The 17,484-nt window shown below is 40.8% G+C and overlaps 1 protein-coding gene across 1 annotated transcript in view; it reads right to left on the bottom strand.

Annotated features, from left to right (window-relative positions):
- Positions 1-17,484, bottom strand: part of MAN2B2 (mannosidase alpha class 2B member 2) — a 123,279-nt gene that overhangs the window by 82,325 nt on the left and 23,470 nt on the right. Inside the window, 3 exon segments of the mRNA XM_077477814.1 lie at positions 487-677; positions 12,088-12,283; positions 13,648-13,825. Of these exon segments, the coding sequence (XP_077333940.1) occupies positions 487-677; positions 12,088-12,283; positions 13,648-13,825 (565 nt within the window).

The following is a 17,484-nucleotide window of genomic DNA, read 5'->3' as shown; positions in this document are numbered from 1 at the left end:
TTTTTCTTACCTGCAAGGTAAAGGCATAATGTGCTAGATAGCACATTACGTGAAACTTGCCTGAACATGAAGCAGTCCAGCAATGCAATGTCGCCGCTGATGGCCGCTTTCATCTTCACCCATCTTTCTTCCGGGTCCTTGGACTCTGGGTGTGTGGCTGGCCGAAGCCGCAATGACATCACAAACGCGGGGGAGAGTCGTCGTTTATGGCACAGGACTCTGAAGGAACAGCCCGGGTTGCCGCTCCTTCAGAGAGCATGCGTTGTTGACTTCATCGGTTGCATATATATTACATATCTCCTATAGGAGATATTTACAGTACCTATAAGTAAGCCTTATAATAGGCTTACCTATAGGTACAAATCAGAGATGGAAGTTTACTCCCACTTTAATATGTTTTCATAAATAGGGCACAATGTTTTACCTGGCTGTTAGCACTTAGAGGTGGAATTTTCTTTTTTAAGGATATTCTTACTGAAGTTTTACCTCTGAGACAGCCCATCGGAGGGCCCGCAGCTGCTCCATAGCCCACATTTTGCATACAGCTCCAGATGGATGTTTCAGCACATACTGAGTTAATGCAGATTCCCCTGCATACAGCAGTGAGCTGGCCCTGCGTGCCACGCCTTTCAAGATGTTGCGGGAGGTGTAGAAGCCTGTCCATGCTTGATACGCATCTATATGGGAAAATGTTTAACAAAAAATAAAACCTACTAAATTAATGGGAAATCTTTCCAACAGGAACATAGACTGAAAAAGAGGAAGGTTTGTGACATAGTTTTATTGCTGCCTGTATCTGTTCTTATTGCACTCCCTCATACAGCTTCAGGAGGACAGGAAGTGAGGACATTTTTTTTTTTTGCAACAGGGTCACAAACCATACCTTTTGACTGGAGTTGGGAATTAATTGCATCTTTCACTAATGTTTCACTAATGTGGCTTAGCATTGACCCTTTTATCAGGGCTGGATTAACATATGGGCTATTGGAGCTGAAGCTCCAGGCCCCTTACCTTAAGATAGGCCCACTATGCGATGCATAGTAGCCCATTATGTGTCACTTACCTGACACAGGAGCCAGCGATGTCACCGCTGTCTCCTGTAGCACGAAGCGTCCATCTTCTTTGGGTATCGCTGCTCCGGCCACTCACAGTGCCAGAGCAGCGATGACGTCACTCCCGCACATCCGCACAGAAGCTGCCACTAACGGCATATCGCCATTAGCAGCGGCATGCTCAGTGCGCCTATGCGCCGCTGTCTACGGCGCATGCGCCGTAGACAGCGGTGCCTGTCTTTTTGTAAATATCTCCTAAACCGTGTAGGTTTAGGAGATATTTCTTGGACCTACAGGTAAGCTTTTATCTAGGCTTATTATGTGTAGGTCAAAGTGGTTTGTAAGGGTTTACAACCACTTTCAATAACTTGTCCGTAAAGCCACCTGCTTGAGTACAGTTTTTGAAAATATAGTAAATTACCTTAAAACAATATATAATAATGATTTGTATATTACATACTTGTGGTAATTAAACCCTTGCCACCGAGACCAATTCTGACTTCTCTCCTACATATAAAAATCATAATTTTTTGCTAGAAAATTACTCATTACCCTCAAACATTATATATATTATTTTAGCAGACAACCTTTGGAATAAAATAGCGGTTGTTGCACTTTATGTTACACAGTATATGCGCAGCAATTTTTCAAAGGTGTTTTTTTTTTGGAAAGAAACTGTTTCATGAATAAAAAATAAAAAAAAACACACCACTAAAAAGTTAGTCCTTTTTTTTCTATACTATGAAACATAATGTTACGCCGAGTAAATAGATACCAAACATGTCACGCTTTACAATTGCGCAAACTTGGGGAACGGCGCCAAAGTTCAGTACTTAAAAATCTCCATAGGCGACGCTTTAAAAATGTTTACAGGTTACATGTTTAGCATTAGGTCTAGTGCTATTATTTTTTTTTTTTGTGTTTCCCCCTTCTTCGTCTTCTTTTTCCCTTGTTTTATTTCAAATTATTTAAAAGACGTGGCATTTGGAATTTTTATTTTGCAGTGTATCCACAGAACCACACTGTGTTAGATACACATTATTTTTTATTGCTAGTGCTATTATTGCTCTCGCTCTAACATTCGTATATAACCTGTGTGTATCTGGCTCTGATAATAGTCAGTGCCTCACCAGCCACTGACCTCACCGCACGTCCCTGACCCAAATCCCTGACCCAAATCTTAAAAATACATTTGGACAGGGCTGTACAAATGCTGTAGCTGTGATGCTTTACTTCACAGCTGCAACTTTTTTTTGTAATTTCTTTAGCTGCAGCATCTTTAACACAGGATGCAGAGTTTAACTGGCAGCACCGCCTGTCAAACTCGCCTACTGATGTCAATGGAGCCACTCTGCAACTGCAAGCCAATCTCACTCGCAGTAGCAGCATAGTCCAACAGTGTAAAAATACCATTCAGCAATGTAAAATAAACCAAAACAAACAAGGAGACGACAGTACCACTCATGAACGCCTGTCAGCTGCTGCTATACCACTCTTTCAAAACCAATCCACCCCACATCACTTTTCAGAGGGCAGGAAGCATTACCGCAAATGTGAAAAACTTAAAACACATCATCCATTGCACACTCACAAACAACCAGGTCACTCCCCAGCCACTTCCCATGTTCCCATTTTCCAATCTGCAGATGACAGACCCTACTCCAAAAGATGATCACTCCCAATTACTCCCCCCACCCGCTAGAGGAGAATCTGCACGATTCTGGCCAAAATGAGAATCACAATTATTTTGTTTAGAATAAAGATCAAATGCTGTGATTGTTGGCAGACTGCCCATTATTTTTCCTTTCTTTTGTCGGCTTCAACAGAGCAGAGAGAATTCTCTGCATAGAAAGAAAGAAAAAAAAAAAAAAGAAAAAAAAAAAAAAAAAATCGGGGAAATACTTTGCCAAGATCGTAAGGGAAAAAATAAATCGCGATAACGATTCATCGTGCAGCTCTACCACCCGCTGATTGATATCCCTCCATGACCACCTCACACCCCCCTGCTGACAGACATCTCTACCCAGCCTGTCCCCACACATCCTCTCACCTGCCACAATCCTCTCCTGTACATACCGCCCACTGTCATCCCCTCCACTTTTCTCTCCTGTACATACTGCCCACTGGCATAACCTCCACACTCCTGTTGTGCATACTGCCCACTGTCATACCCTGCACACTCATATCCTGTACATAGTGCCCATTGCCATACCCTCCACACTCCTCTCCTGTACATAGTGTCCACTGTTATACCCTCCACATACCTCTCGCTCACCTGTATATGCTTCCCACTTTTATACCATCCATACTCCTCGCCTCTTACCCACAAAAACAGTTCTTTAAAATTATATATTGAATATTCTCAATGTTACCAGCTCTAGAATGGGCACACTTTTGTTAGTTCAACTAAAGGAATTCTTCTCAGTCCTCATATTTGTTCTGCCCATTATTAGTACTCATTTAATTTTGTGAAAAAAAAAAAAAATATGTCCCTGAAAATATTTTTGAAATCTTGGCAACTATGCACTTGGGCACTGTCCAAGGGCCACCGGCTCAGTAGGGGGCCCCATGAGAGGCTCCTGGGATCCTGTGATATTAAAGTGGTAGTACACTTCGCTAACATTCCTACTTTTTAGAGGCCCAGAAGAAGGTAACGCCATAATGTAAAAGTATGCACAGCATATTAGCATATTAGCACATCAGGGTACACTTATCTGTCAGACTGAGCCCTCCAGTGCTGTGCTGTGATCAATCCACTGTGTCCCGACGCTTCCATCTTTACCCGGTCTTCCTTCCAGGTTCCGTGCCTTTGGTCACTTGCCTTGGCCGGGCTGCGTTGATCTCACTCCCACTCATGCTCATCCTCTCTCACCCCCCCTCTCTCTCATCCTCCCTCCCTTACCCCTCACCCCTTTCTCTCTCTCTCATCCTCCCTCTCTCTATTTCATTTGTTATAACAAAAATTGTTTGCATTTTCTTTATTTTATTTTTTTAAAGCCCCACCAAAATCTTCAGCACCAGGTGCATGATGTTCTTAATCCGGCCCTGCCTTTTATTCAATATCGCTGAAGTCACTGAATACCTTATATGCTTTAATCACCTTTCCAGAATTATTATTCAGTGACTATGACTCAGTAAAGTTGATATCAGTTGGAGGGCCCTTTTCCAGGCCAGGCCGTTTCAGTTGTAATCCTATATACAGTTGGACCTGGCAATAGCAGCAGATTTTCCATTAAGACAAGGCAACTCAACTAGATATAAATAGGAGTATTCTCAAGTGCAGGCCCTGGAACCCTGAAATCACAGCATAGTACCAAAAGTGACAAGTGTGGGTCTGACAGCTTGACTGGCAAATGCAGAGAGACTGTGGAGAATCCTTGATCATTGACATGGTGTTCAGCATGACAAACTGGATTAGCTGGCCTTTTATTTGTCAGTTGTGTGGTCAGTTATCAATAAAGATCACAAGGCTCATTTGAATATATAAGTGCGCCTTCCTGGAGCATTTCTGAGGAATATACTGTCTTTCTATAACAGTACAAAAATTCAATTAGTGGTAAGTATTTTAAAAGTTGTCTAAAATAATAACTAAAGTTTGCAAAAAAAAAAAAAAGAGAGAACACCAAATATGACTAAACTAGAACCTGAAATGGATCTTATGTTAGTATCAAATTTTAACCCTAGGGGGGAGTGACTGAGCATGGAGGAGGGAGCGTGCTAGACGTGCTCCGCTCTCTCGTAGTGACCGGGCTGGGCTTATCTGGGCTTGCCTGCTATTGTTACCGACACCTGCGCTATGTCTTTCTGATGTCATGATGTCATTCTGATACGGAACCTGCAGATACCACTGATGTGTCTGATGCCTCTGGTATATATGCATTAGACATGCATATGACTGCGGGAGGAACTTTGGACGTCCCCCACTACACTCCCCCATCTGCCCCAATGATAGGGGGGTGTAACTTGGTAAATACATCTGGTAGTGAGGATATAGGAGGGGATTTAAAATGCGATACAATTGGTTGAGAGGTGGGTCTGGAGGCGGGCGATGTGCAAACTTATTTAAGAGCCTTACCCACTCGTCATGAGATGGAAGCTTTTATTCAGCATTTAGAACATGGTTTTCATAAGGAGATTCAATCTGTAAATAAAGAACTACAGGCAACCGGGAAGAAAATAGTAGAAGTGGAGTGTTCTGTAGATATATTGGGAGATAGTGTGCACCTACAGGAGCAGCGCATAGATGCCCAAGAGTCGCATATCTACACATTATTTCAATTATGGGAGGACCAAGACAACCGTAATAGAAGAAATAATATTAGGATAAGGGGACTACCAGAAACGGTCAGAAGTGAAGAGCTAGTCATAACAGTTAATCAAATTTTTACATCATTGTTGGGGAAACCAGAGGAATCAAACTTGGAACTTGATAGAGTACACCGGACAATGGGACCACGTAAATTAGATCCAGATAAACCAAGAGACATCATTTGCCGAGTGCATTTTTATAAGGATAAGGAGGAGATTATGAGAAGGGCAAGAGAGAGAGAGGACGAATTAATGTTAACGGAGCAAATATACAATTGTTACAAGATCTATGTCAATTCACTTTGGAGAAGAGGAAGGCGTTAAAGCCTTTATTAAAAATGTTGCAAGATCGTAACATTGTATATAGGTGGAATTTTCCCTTCCAACTACAAATTAAGAAAGACGGCAGGTGGTTAAATTTACGTGACCCATCCGATATCCCTGTTATACAAGCTGCCTTAGGTTTTCCTCATCTCCCATTAATAATTTGGCCTCAGACTTATACACAGTTTAGGAGAACAGAATATCGGGAGGGTAATAGAATAAACCAAGGAGAAAACCCAAGGTCCAAACTGACAGATTAAATACGCAGGTGATCTAGCGTGTAACTGTAATAATAGCTAACTTGTTTGATAATGGATTAAGAAGGGCAAAAGAATGTTTCTTAGGAATGTTTGTGTGTAAAGGGATCTCTGAGGAGTGGGGGGAAAAAAAGTGGGGAGGGAAATGAATAAATGTGAAAATTAATATATTTTGTTCTCCCCCTCCTGTGGGGTGTTTTTTTACTGGTGTAGTTTTTTTTTTTTTTGTCTTTACTTTTTTTTTGTTTGTTTGCCCACTCCTCATCATCCTCATGTTCTTTTAGACTTATTATGGTTTACTGCTGTTTTAGTTATCTGACTGTGTTCTAAAAATTATTATTTTTTTAATATCTTTATTCCTCTGCATTCTTTATTATTACTCTGCTTGTTTATGGATGCCCATAGTCACTGCGTAGAGACATCCTCAATGCTTTTCAACTGTACCCCTTTGTAGGAACACCGTCCCTCGGGTAGGGCTAGGTGTGTGTTTTTGGATTAAATTCCATATTGGGTGGGGTTTTTTTTTTTTTTTTTTTTTTTTTTTTTTTATCAAATTAGTCAACGTTTTCCTGGGTAACTTGGGGATCGGGGAGAGGGAGCCTCTCCAATTTTAGGGAATTCAACTTTTAATTTTCCCTTTTTCTTTTTTTTCCCCTCTTCCTCTCTTCCTTTTTTCTTTCTCTCCTTTATAATTCTATATGGCAGCAATTTTTTCCTCTCCAGCGTCACTGAAACTCTGTACTTACAATGTTAAAGGCCTCAATAATAAATCAAAAAGAGGCCAGATTTTATATAATTTACACAAAGCTAAGGTAGATATTATACTCCTTCAAGAGACCCACTTTCGAAGGGGTAATATCCCAGTGTGTTCACGTAAACATTATTCGCAATGGTTTCATGTCGAATTCAAAAGCGAGAGGGGTTTCTATTGCTTTCCATAAACATTTACCATTACAGAATTTGGAATATAAGGCTGATTTAAATGGAAGATATTTGTTTCTTAAAATCAGATTGTGGGACAAAATCTTCACAATTGCAAACTTTTATCATGATCAAACTATGACAATCGAGCGTTATCTTAGTCTTTTAGCGGACTTTGCAGAAGGCACTGTTTTGGTGGGAGGAGATTTTAATCTAGCCTTGGATCCTATATTAGATACCTCAGCTCAACGATCGAATATTCCATACTCTCATTTGAGAGCACTCAAGAATAAACTTTTTGAACATAGGTTGATTGATATATGGCGGACCCTTAACCCTAAAGATCGCAATTATACATATTTTTCATCAGCACATAAAACATATAGTAGAATAGATCTTTTTTAACTGGCCTGAAGGTGTTGGAATGGAACCCTTCTATAGAAATCGGATCATTTATTTGGTCCGACCATTCACCAGTATTTTTGACCATGACACCCCCTCAGATCCAGGGTACAAATTGGTTGTGGCGTCTTAATGACACACTTATGTTAGATCCAATCTGCCATAAAGCAATTGTAGAGGCGATTGTTAATTTTATTTCTGATCATGAACAGGATGAAACTGCCCGACCCTTAAAATGGGAAGCCTTAAAGGCAGTAGTAAGAGGAGTGTTCATCCAACACGGTTCACGTCTTAAAAAAGAAAAAATTAAAATTATTAAAAATACCTTATTAAAACTTCATACTTTGGAAACTCTACATAAAGCCCATTGTTCTCCAGAAATATCAGCCAATATTTTCTCTACAAGGGTATCATTATTACAGTTTTTTAAATCGTCCCAGAGCTTATATCAACAAAGACGAGCAGTGGGTAGATATAGATCTGAGAACAAGTGTGGGAAAATGTTGGCAGATATACTACATCCACGTCCATCACAGACTTTTATACCAAGTATAAAAAAAACATTGGGAGAATTGATATCAGATCCACATGTGCTTCAACAAACCTTTAGGGAATATTTCTAGGCCCTTTATAACCTGACCCCTCCATCAATATTGGAGGATAAGGGAGCTAGAGAAAATATTATTAAAGAATATGTGCGGGAAAACGCCATTCCGACAATAAATGAGGTCACTAAGGAATCTTTGGATTCTCCATTTTCGCTTGAAGAATTATTGGAAGTAATCGCCAATATTTCGACAAATAAGAGCCCAGGCCCTGACGGATTTACACCTAAATTTTATAAAACTTTTAAGGAACATATAGCCCCGTTTATGCTTCAAGTGTTTAATTCAATCTCTCCTAGTAATCAATTCTCAAAACAGACTTTAGAATCCCATATCACTTTGATTCCTAAACCAGAAAAAGATTTAACACTCTGCTCTAGTTACCGACCTATATCTCCGATTGGGGTAGATTTAATGATATATGCTAAACTGATTGCGCTTCGTCTCCAATCACCCCTCTCAAGCTTAATACATACGGATCAGGTAGGATTTGTTCAAAGTAGAGAAGCACGAGATAACACGATCAAAACTTTCTTATTAATGAATTATGCACAAAGGGCTAAAGTACCAGTATGCCTTCTCTCAGTTGATGCGGAAAAGGCATTTGACCGGGTGGGATGGCTCTTTCTCAAACATTCCCTAATGCAAATAGGACTAGGACCTAATATACTCCATAAGATCATGGCACTATACACAAAACCGACAGCTAAAATAAAGATTAATGGCTCACTGACAACAAATTTTAATATACAAAACAGTACCCGGCAGGGATGTCCGCTATCCCCTATGCTTTATGTTATAGTAATGGAATATTTAGCAACAGCTATTAGACAGAATATTTCCATTACTGGTATACAGATAAAACAAAGGGAAATAAAATTGGCCTTGTTTGCTGATGATTTATTACTATATATCACTGATCCACATATTGCACTACCTTCTATATTATCTGAATTTCAGTGGTTCGGGATATTGAGCAACTTCAAAGTAAACGTATCAAAATCAGAAATCCTTAATGTGTCGCTTATACTCGAACAAGTTGCTATGCTGAGAGCTAATTTTTCGTTTAAGATTTGCTCTTCAGCATTAAAATATTTAGGTGTTAAAATTCCCCCAGACCCAAACCACTTATATAAAATGAATTGCGTACCTCTCCTGCAACGTACTCTACAAGACTTAAAAAAATACGATGTTAAGCAACATTCATGGTTTGGGAGGATCAATATATTAAAAATGGATATAATACCGAGATTTTTGTATTTTTTTCAAACTATTCATGTCCCTAGATCATTTTTTTCTACTTTACAATCGGCCTTTACAAAATTTATCTGGGGTCATAAAAAACCAAGACTACAAAAGAAATTATTATCATCATTACCAAAAACAAAAGGAGGTGCGGGTGCACCTGACTTGTATTATTACTATGTTTCGGCAGTCTTGACTAGATTGGTGGATTGATTTTACTGTTCGGAAACTAAGCAGTGGGTAAAATTAGAACAAGGGTTGAACCAATTAGATTTAAAGGTGTTGCCACGGGTAGATTTATCTGGTAGTAAGCTACATCGAGAATTATTAGAGAATATGCCCTCTCTTACATCCCATCTGTTGAATATATGGGTTAAAACAGTTATACAATTGAAACTTTCTTCGTATGAAGGACCTATGACACCCCTATTTGGCAACCCTTTTTTTCCCCCGGCATTAAACAGGACAAGTTTTCTTATATGGAATAGGGAATCTCATTATAGACTGAGCAATATTTTATGCCAGGGAACAGTTCCGTCTTTACTAAACCTATTTCCTATACAGCGACCATCTTTCGTGAAAATGCTGGAACACGGCAGTTACTGTCGTTTTGGTCTTCTATTCGTTCGAGTAAATCCCCGGGTAGAGATTTAACACAACTTGAAATTCTTCTGACATAAGATCAAAAACCAAAACACGTTCTATCAGCGCTTTACAAGATGTTTATAATTAAAAATCATCCGGAGCCCCGGGAATATATAAATAAATGGGTTAAGGAGATCAATGTTCAAATTGAGGTTGGGGAATGGGAGAAGGCTTTTAAGCTATTCCACTGCTTATCACCGACAATTAAAGCACAAGAGACGAACTACAAGTTGCTCTCAAGATGGTACTGGAGCCCAGTGACACTACACAGTATATACCCAGAAAAACCAGATATATGCTGGCGGTGCCATACAGAGAGGGGCTCTTTGCTCCATATCTGGTGGAAATGTCCCCTAATTTTTTGTTTCTGGGAAAAGGTTTGCAACTATACACATTAGTTACTGGGGAGATAATCCCAAATACGCCGCAAATTACCCTTCTCTCTATGTTACCAGGAACATATAAGAACATTAAAAAGAAGCTTCTTGGGCACTGGTTGATTGCAGCAAGAACTGCCACTGGCAATCAACTCAGTCCCCCTCGATAAACGAATGGGCCTTAGAAATGGATAATATAGAGAGGATGGAGATATTTATAGCACAAGAATTAGATACGTACGAAAGATGCCTCCTGGTTTGGAACCCATGGAGGCAGTATAGGAAATTGGTAAAAAGCTGAAGGTAGAAGGAGGAAAGAAATGGTAGGGAGGGAGGGAGGGGAGGGGAGGGGAGGGGAGGGGAGGGAAAGGGGGGTGGGGGCCCCCTTGTCTCACTTTTTTTGCGGGTTTTTTTTTTTTTTCTTCTTCTCTTTCTTTTTCTTATCGGTGTTAAAGTAGTTAAGATATGTATTTATTATGTATGTAAGTCTGGAATTTGTTTAAATATGTGTAATGCTTTACAATAACTTGAAATAAAATTAGAATTAAAGAAATTTTAACCCTAGAATTCAATATTTCTTCCCAGGCCTTCCATTTCAATTCAACTTTGTTAAACTCAAGGGGCTCCTTGGAACCTCAAACACTGGGAGGTATTTAGATGACTACCTCGAAAAACGTTATCTCAACTGTCAACTAGATTTTGGCATCCTCTTTTGCTACAAAACGTGAGACGTTTCCTCAAAGGGCATGTTAGGGCCCATTGGAGCTATCTGAAAAAAACTGCCACATGAGATTGGAATCCTCCCCTACACCAGGGTCCAGTGCTCCCCTACTCAACTTTTTCATTAAATCAGAAACTTACACCTCCACATTTAAAAGCAGTGTAATAAAAAATAAATAAATTAATTAATTAAAAAAAAAAAAAAAAACACAAAACTCTGCTTGTAGAATTCTGAGTACAGTTTTTTTTTTCCTTTTGCAAAACACCCATTCCATAGTGGTTAATGACTATAATGTAAGGCGGGGTAGAAAGTCTAGATAGATCACTGCATCTGGACAACAGTGAAGAACTCTGCAGCATCAACTTCTTACAGAATTTTTACTGTCCTATTATACATTTTTACATATGAAGCAACTAACAAATCCGACTACAATCTTTTCCTAGAAGTCTGAATTTGGAACAGTATATCTGAGAGTCATCATCTTTATCAAATGGTTGTCAACAGCTTCACTATGGACCATACACTCCCACAGTGGAGGCACGTCCATTTGGGGTGCCCGGGCATCGCCCCCTCTCGCCACGCCGCTCCCTACATGCAATGGATAGATTCATGCATAGACCCCACGGCCACCCCCCATTCATGCATTCTGCCCCTTTCAGGGCACTGGGCGCATGAATTACAGTGGCTAGGGTTTTTCTTGAAGCACCCGATTAGAGCTAGGGGCTATAATAGGCTTCAAAATAAGGTGGGCTCAGGTCGCAGAAAATGCGCTCCGATCCCGCCTAGGTGTGTGTGAATGAATACTCGCTGTTGCAATACTGATCCTCCTCCCGACCAATCGTGAAGCGGGTATGAAACCCATTTCCCAAGTGGCCAAAATGTCAGGCGATCCTATTGGACACCGAGCGTAGAGGAGACGAACTGCGGAAGCTGCTCCAGGAGAGGACGCCGGAGCAGTATTCCCTGAGCCCGCCATGCTTAAGGACAGGGGTGACCACACTGGAAGGTGGCCGCATCAGCTCTGCACTCCATAAAGACCTGACTGCTGCTCCCACCGCCCGCATCCAGGGTAAGGACTGACCAACAGACAACAGGTGGGGTGGGGTTTGCTGGGGTGCTAGTGCCACTCCACCGGTAGCCCTGATGTTTGCCGCCCCCCTCAAAAAAAATTTTTATAAATAATATGAATCAATAATTATTATAATCTAGAACATGGTCTGTGCATCATACCTGAAGAGTATGGCAGGAAGTCTTCATTTTTGCGAACCTCCCAGGTCAGGTTTCTCCTGTATAAGCTTTTGAAGTATTCTCCGACTGTTGAGTACTGCACAGTCACTCCAAACTCTGGTTTATTATTTATATATTCCAGTAACAAATCCATGTTATTAAATTGGATGGAAGAATTGAAGAACTGCTTGTCACAGCCCTGGAAATGGAAAAATAAGTCCAGATGAAGACATTTTGTTTTGTACAGATGTTAAGTTGTCACTTTTATGTCTATCATCACTCCAATATCTTTGTCATTGGTTTTCTGACTGTCTCCTTCATTGCCCATCCCTATCACAGTTTTGTCCTCAGTTGACTCTAATAACTTAAAACTGAACTCCAGGGAAAAAAATAACTAAATATACACAGATTAAAAGAAAAGCATAGAATTTGTATTTAAGATTCATACTTACCTCGGTGGATGCAGAATCAGTTCGATGCTGCATCTGTCGCCCGCCGGCTCTAACACTGAGAACCGAGTGATCAAACACCGCCGATCACTCGGTTCTCAGAGCTCCCTAAACAGAGAGCTGGTGACTGTCAGTCTCCGGCTCTCTGCTCTGCCGCCCCGCACTGGGCTGTGCAGGAGATGGGAGTGGCAGGCTCAGGTTATTAGCGGTGTCAGTCCAGGCATGTGGGCAGATCCCAACCATATGGTGGTGATCGTTCCTGAGTCTAGACCAGCTCTGTAAGGTCAGCAGAAGGCGGACTTCAGCCCGCTGTCTGCTGAAAACGGGTCACAGGAGTGCAAAACTAACTGCACTCCTGTGATTCACAGGAGAAGTATAGCCAAACGTAGCTGGGTTACATGTCAATGGATTTGCATTAAAAAAAAAATGGCAAAAAATGTGAAAGTCATATCAATAATGACTTTGAGTGAAATCTGTATGTAGAGTATATGAAGACTGTCATTGCGGGCCTATGCTTCTGAAAATGTTAGCTGTCTGGCTATCATGCTGATCTGCTGACTTCAATTCGTTCTGAAGCATCAAGCTAGGGAAAGCATACAGATCAAGTTTACAAAAAATATTGTAGACATGACCAAAACTGTGTGCTTGTTGAAAAACACAACAAAACTTTTTTTTTGTTTTACTTATTTTACTTTATTTTTCAAAAATCCTATTGCATTACACAGGGGGTAGGCATCATGGGGCCCTCCAGCTGTTGCAGAACTACAAGTCCCATCATGCCTCTGGGAGTAACTGTAACTGCAGCCTTGCAATGCCTCATGGGAAATGTAGTTCCACAACAGCCAGAGGGCCCCAGGTTGCCTACCCGTTATATTCTTTAGATATTTGTATTTTCTCTTTATGATTTGGTCTTTTATATTTTCTATAATTTTAGATATTTGTATAGTTAATAAATTAAGAAAAATGTCTATATAAAAAAATATCTATCTATCATGAACCTTAGCGCAGTTTGAAGAAATACATGGATTGTTGTATTCAGTTACAACTAAGCTTTATTTAATCGGTTGGAAATAAGAAATGGAAAGTTCTGTGATGGGACCTGGAAAGTACTTACCCAGGGCCATAAGACATCATTGCTTCTGAACCAGGCTGCCCGCATTTTAATATTCTTCACCATGGTGTCTGCATACTGGTGAATGTTATCGCTGGTGACAGGAAGACTCATGTTAGGATAAACACCATCCTTCGGTGGATCAGGAAACAGTGCCACCCCATTCCAGTAGAATCCTGACCTAGATGCAAGACGTTACATTTATAATATAGAAAAAAACAAAAGCAAAAAAAAATTAAAAAAACACTGGAATTAATCAGTCTTTTGCAGTAACTTATGGTAAAGTGTTACAGTACTGAGGTTCACATTTTTTACCAAGTAGATACTCTGTTTCCCCAAAAATAAGACCAAGCGTGATTGTCGGTGATGGCTGCAATATAAGCCCTAACCCCCAAATAAGCCCTACCCTGAAAATAAGACCTACAAGGACTTTAACTAGGGCTTTTTTTTTACTCTGTATCCCCACTTCCCCCTCACAGCCTGTGCCAACAGTACCACATTTATATAGAAGAAAGCTTCTGAAGAACATCTGTGCTCATCCACATAAAACACTTTCTTCCTTTCAAGCCCTGATGAAGGGGAGCTAGTCTCAATCTCCAAAAAAAACACGTTGGCCTAGTGTGCATTTTACAAATCAAATAGGCTTGTAGCTGTTCTCTACTAATCACATTGTGACACTTCAATTCTAGTTCCACTCATTCCAGTCCCAATCCAAGGTGACTGTGGAACCCCTTTAACCTGTAGAAGCTGTCAGTCTTTTGTACAGCCATCCCACACCTAAAGAATCTACACAAAATATGTAAACCCTCACCTTGTAAAACAACCCATTCAGTTTAAAAATAAAAAAAGGTAAACAATTTGGGTATAGATCTAAAAACATAAACACCCTTTTCCCTTTTTTTATAAGTGATCACAGAATCTCTGTTCTCAGCTGCATAAGGAGCTCAGAGCTGGGGGAGGAGAAACAGAAGTACACTGATCTTCCCAGTTAATTTCTGTGCAGGGGGAAGTGTCAGCACAAGTCTGACCATTGGGGAGAACGGACCATGCTGTGCTCTGCTTAGTGTGGTCAGTTTTTAATAGGAAAACAGAGGGACTGGCAGGATCACCAGGGATTTCACATAAGGGAAGCAATACAAAAACAGGATATTTTTTTATACAAGTACATGGTACAGCAGGCACATATAAAGGAATATGAAATGTTGGGGTAACATATTCTTTGCGTGGCATTAAGAAAACACACAGGATAATACAGTTATCCAGTCTAATAAGCATACTTTTCCTGTCTGTGTCTGTCACAGTGATAACCCTCCCATCTTTTCTTTCCTGCTGTCACACAGATAGGAAGAGAGAGGATTTTCCTCACAGAAATCAATACAACTTTACAGAAGATTTAACTGTTCTCCAAAAAAGTGTTGGTAGAAGTTGGACTTGAACAAAAAGTGTGAAATGCACTTGACTTTTTTTTTTATTTATTTTTTATTTTTTATAAAAAACATTTGTTGGCAGAATGTGACCCATTTTGGGTGCATTTTCTGTAATAGGTTAATTCCTACGATTGTCAGCACCATCTAGTGGTCAAAATGTAGTATTTCTGACATACCTCAATGAGAAATGATAATGCATTTTGGCAATAGATGGAGCTGACGAATCTATTACAGACATTACAACCAAAATGTGTGTGGCATTTGTCCAGTCAATGTTTTATAACTAGACCCTAAAGTGTATGAATAGCCAAAACTTTTTTTTCATTTTGAATAAATTGGCGAGGGGTTAGAACATCTGTTAGGGTTTTATTCGTGTCTGTGTCCCCATTTGAAAGAGTTGACCTCTATTTGTCCTGGTGACCATTGTCACACAGAAAGAAAATGATGGAAAATCCAACATTTTAGTGTTGTCGCCATAACAGAAATAGAGAGAAAATTTGACAGTGCTTGTCCTGGTTATAGCTCTCTACAGGGGACTTCCTATCACTTTGTAGAGGTGTTTCTTCTCACTTCCTACTGTGTCTACAGGATATGAAGTGAAGGAAAATCTCCCCAATGGGCACCGGCTAAAAATAAGTCAACTAATTTGAAATGATTGTAAACACAAAAAAAAAAAAAAAAAAGAACAGTTTTATACTTACCTGCTCTGTGCATTTCCACTGCACGTAAGCGACCCAGGCCCTTCCCTTGTCGGGTCCCCCATCAATGCTCCTGACTCCTCCTCTTCTTGGTGTGCCCCAAAAGGAAGCCCCTTGCTATGGGGGGCTTGTAAGTGGCTTGGAATTAGCCTGCAAGGTGCTGTCCTGGATGGGAGGGTAGGAGTTAATGCTTTCCTGGATCCTTTGTCAGGTTTTTCCCTTGGTCTGGCCCACTGATCCTGCGTTAGAAAAGTGGGATGGTGGTCCAGGGCAGGAGGGTCATGGCGTGGCCCACGTCCATAATAGGCACAAGAGCAAGAGACCTGGTGCCATAAGGGAGAGAGATGGAGAACTACACCCGAAAGGAGCAGATGAATGTCTCTCATTAGTACCTGGATGTAAAGTCATCAGAACTTGGGGTTCACCTGAAGAAACCAGCTGCTGGAGAATGCCTCTGATGGACTCTATTTACATGGACACTGACTTTGCAGGTATGCCTGGGCAGCCCACAGCCTGAATTGGGGTTAGGGATGTAGGAAAGAATTAGGTCCCTGAATGTTAGACTTTGTCATGCCCTTTGTGCTTTTCTAAACAAAGTTTTAGAAATCTTGGTCCTGCCTGGTCTTAACTTACTCAAAGCGGTGTAATGCAAATAACCAGTACCATCCCATGGTTCAGGTCCAAAAGGTACTTTGGGGTATGCAGACATCAGTACAAGAGTAATACAGTATGTAGACACAAGTGGTTACCTACCGTGTTTCCCCGAAAGTAAGACAGTGTCTTACTTTCTTTTTATCCCCAAAAGCCCCACTATGTCTTACTTTCGGGGTATGTCTTATATTGGAAAAAAATTGTCGAATTTTTTGTTTTAACCATAAAATTAACATTTATTAACAACCTGAACAGTATTGTATTCACCACAAAACAGTTTTATAAAAGGAAGTGCCAAGAATGTCTTGTTACAACATTGCATAACATGTAAAACAATGAAAAATGGTAAGAACGAACAGTGGAATACTGGAAGATAAAACAGATTTATGTGTGATACAGTACCACCTGCTGTATTTAATCCAGTGTGACACCTGCTGATACCCACTGGGTTACATAAAGCAGATGATACCCCAGTATGCCAGTGTGTATGTTTTACTGATGTATGATTAATACTGTGTGCATTACCATATTTTAAGCAGGAGGCGGCAGTGACAAGTGCAGGGGACGGCGCGGTGACGTATGGAGAGGGGGACGGCTCAGGCGTGGGCAGGAGGCGGCGCTCATTAAGATCAGAGGGAAATGGCAGACGCGGCGACGTATGGAGAGGGGGACGGTGCGGACGTGGGCAGGAGGCGGCGCGCAGCTAGATGAGAGGGAGGCGGCAATACCCCCGTGTTTCCCCGAAAGTAAGACATATGTCTTACTTTCGGGGAACGGCTTATATTAGCCGACCCCTCTGAAACTCCCAATACGTCTTACAATCGGGGGTGTCTTACTATCGGGGAAACAGGGTAGGTAATGGAAGTCTAACAAGCAGGCTGTCGGTAGCGTGTGCTTGGTGTAGGTGTAATAGTCTCCAGCAGGGAGGGAGATGTTGTCAGCACTCTTTGCGCTAGCAATCTGTCTCCCAGAACAATGGGAGCATATTCACACCGCAGAGGTCCCCATTCTGTACAGAGGTTAGGAAGTTCAAGAATTAAGTTAAGTGCACGTGTGGAGCCCAA

Source organism: Lithobates pipiens, unplaced genomic scaffold (assembly GCF_037356315.1).
Source record: "Lithobates pipiens isolate NorthernLeopardFrog02 unplaced genomic scaffold, aLitPip1_a1.2 Scaffold_13, whole genome shotgun sequence".
NCBI lineage: Eukaryota > Metazoa > Chordata > Amphibia > Anura > Ranidae > Lithobates > Lithobates pipiens.
Note: the sequence above shows the minus strand (reverse complement) of the source record. Positions and strands in the feature narration are given on the sequence as shown.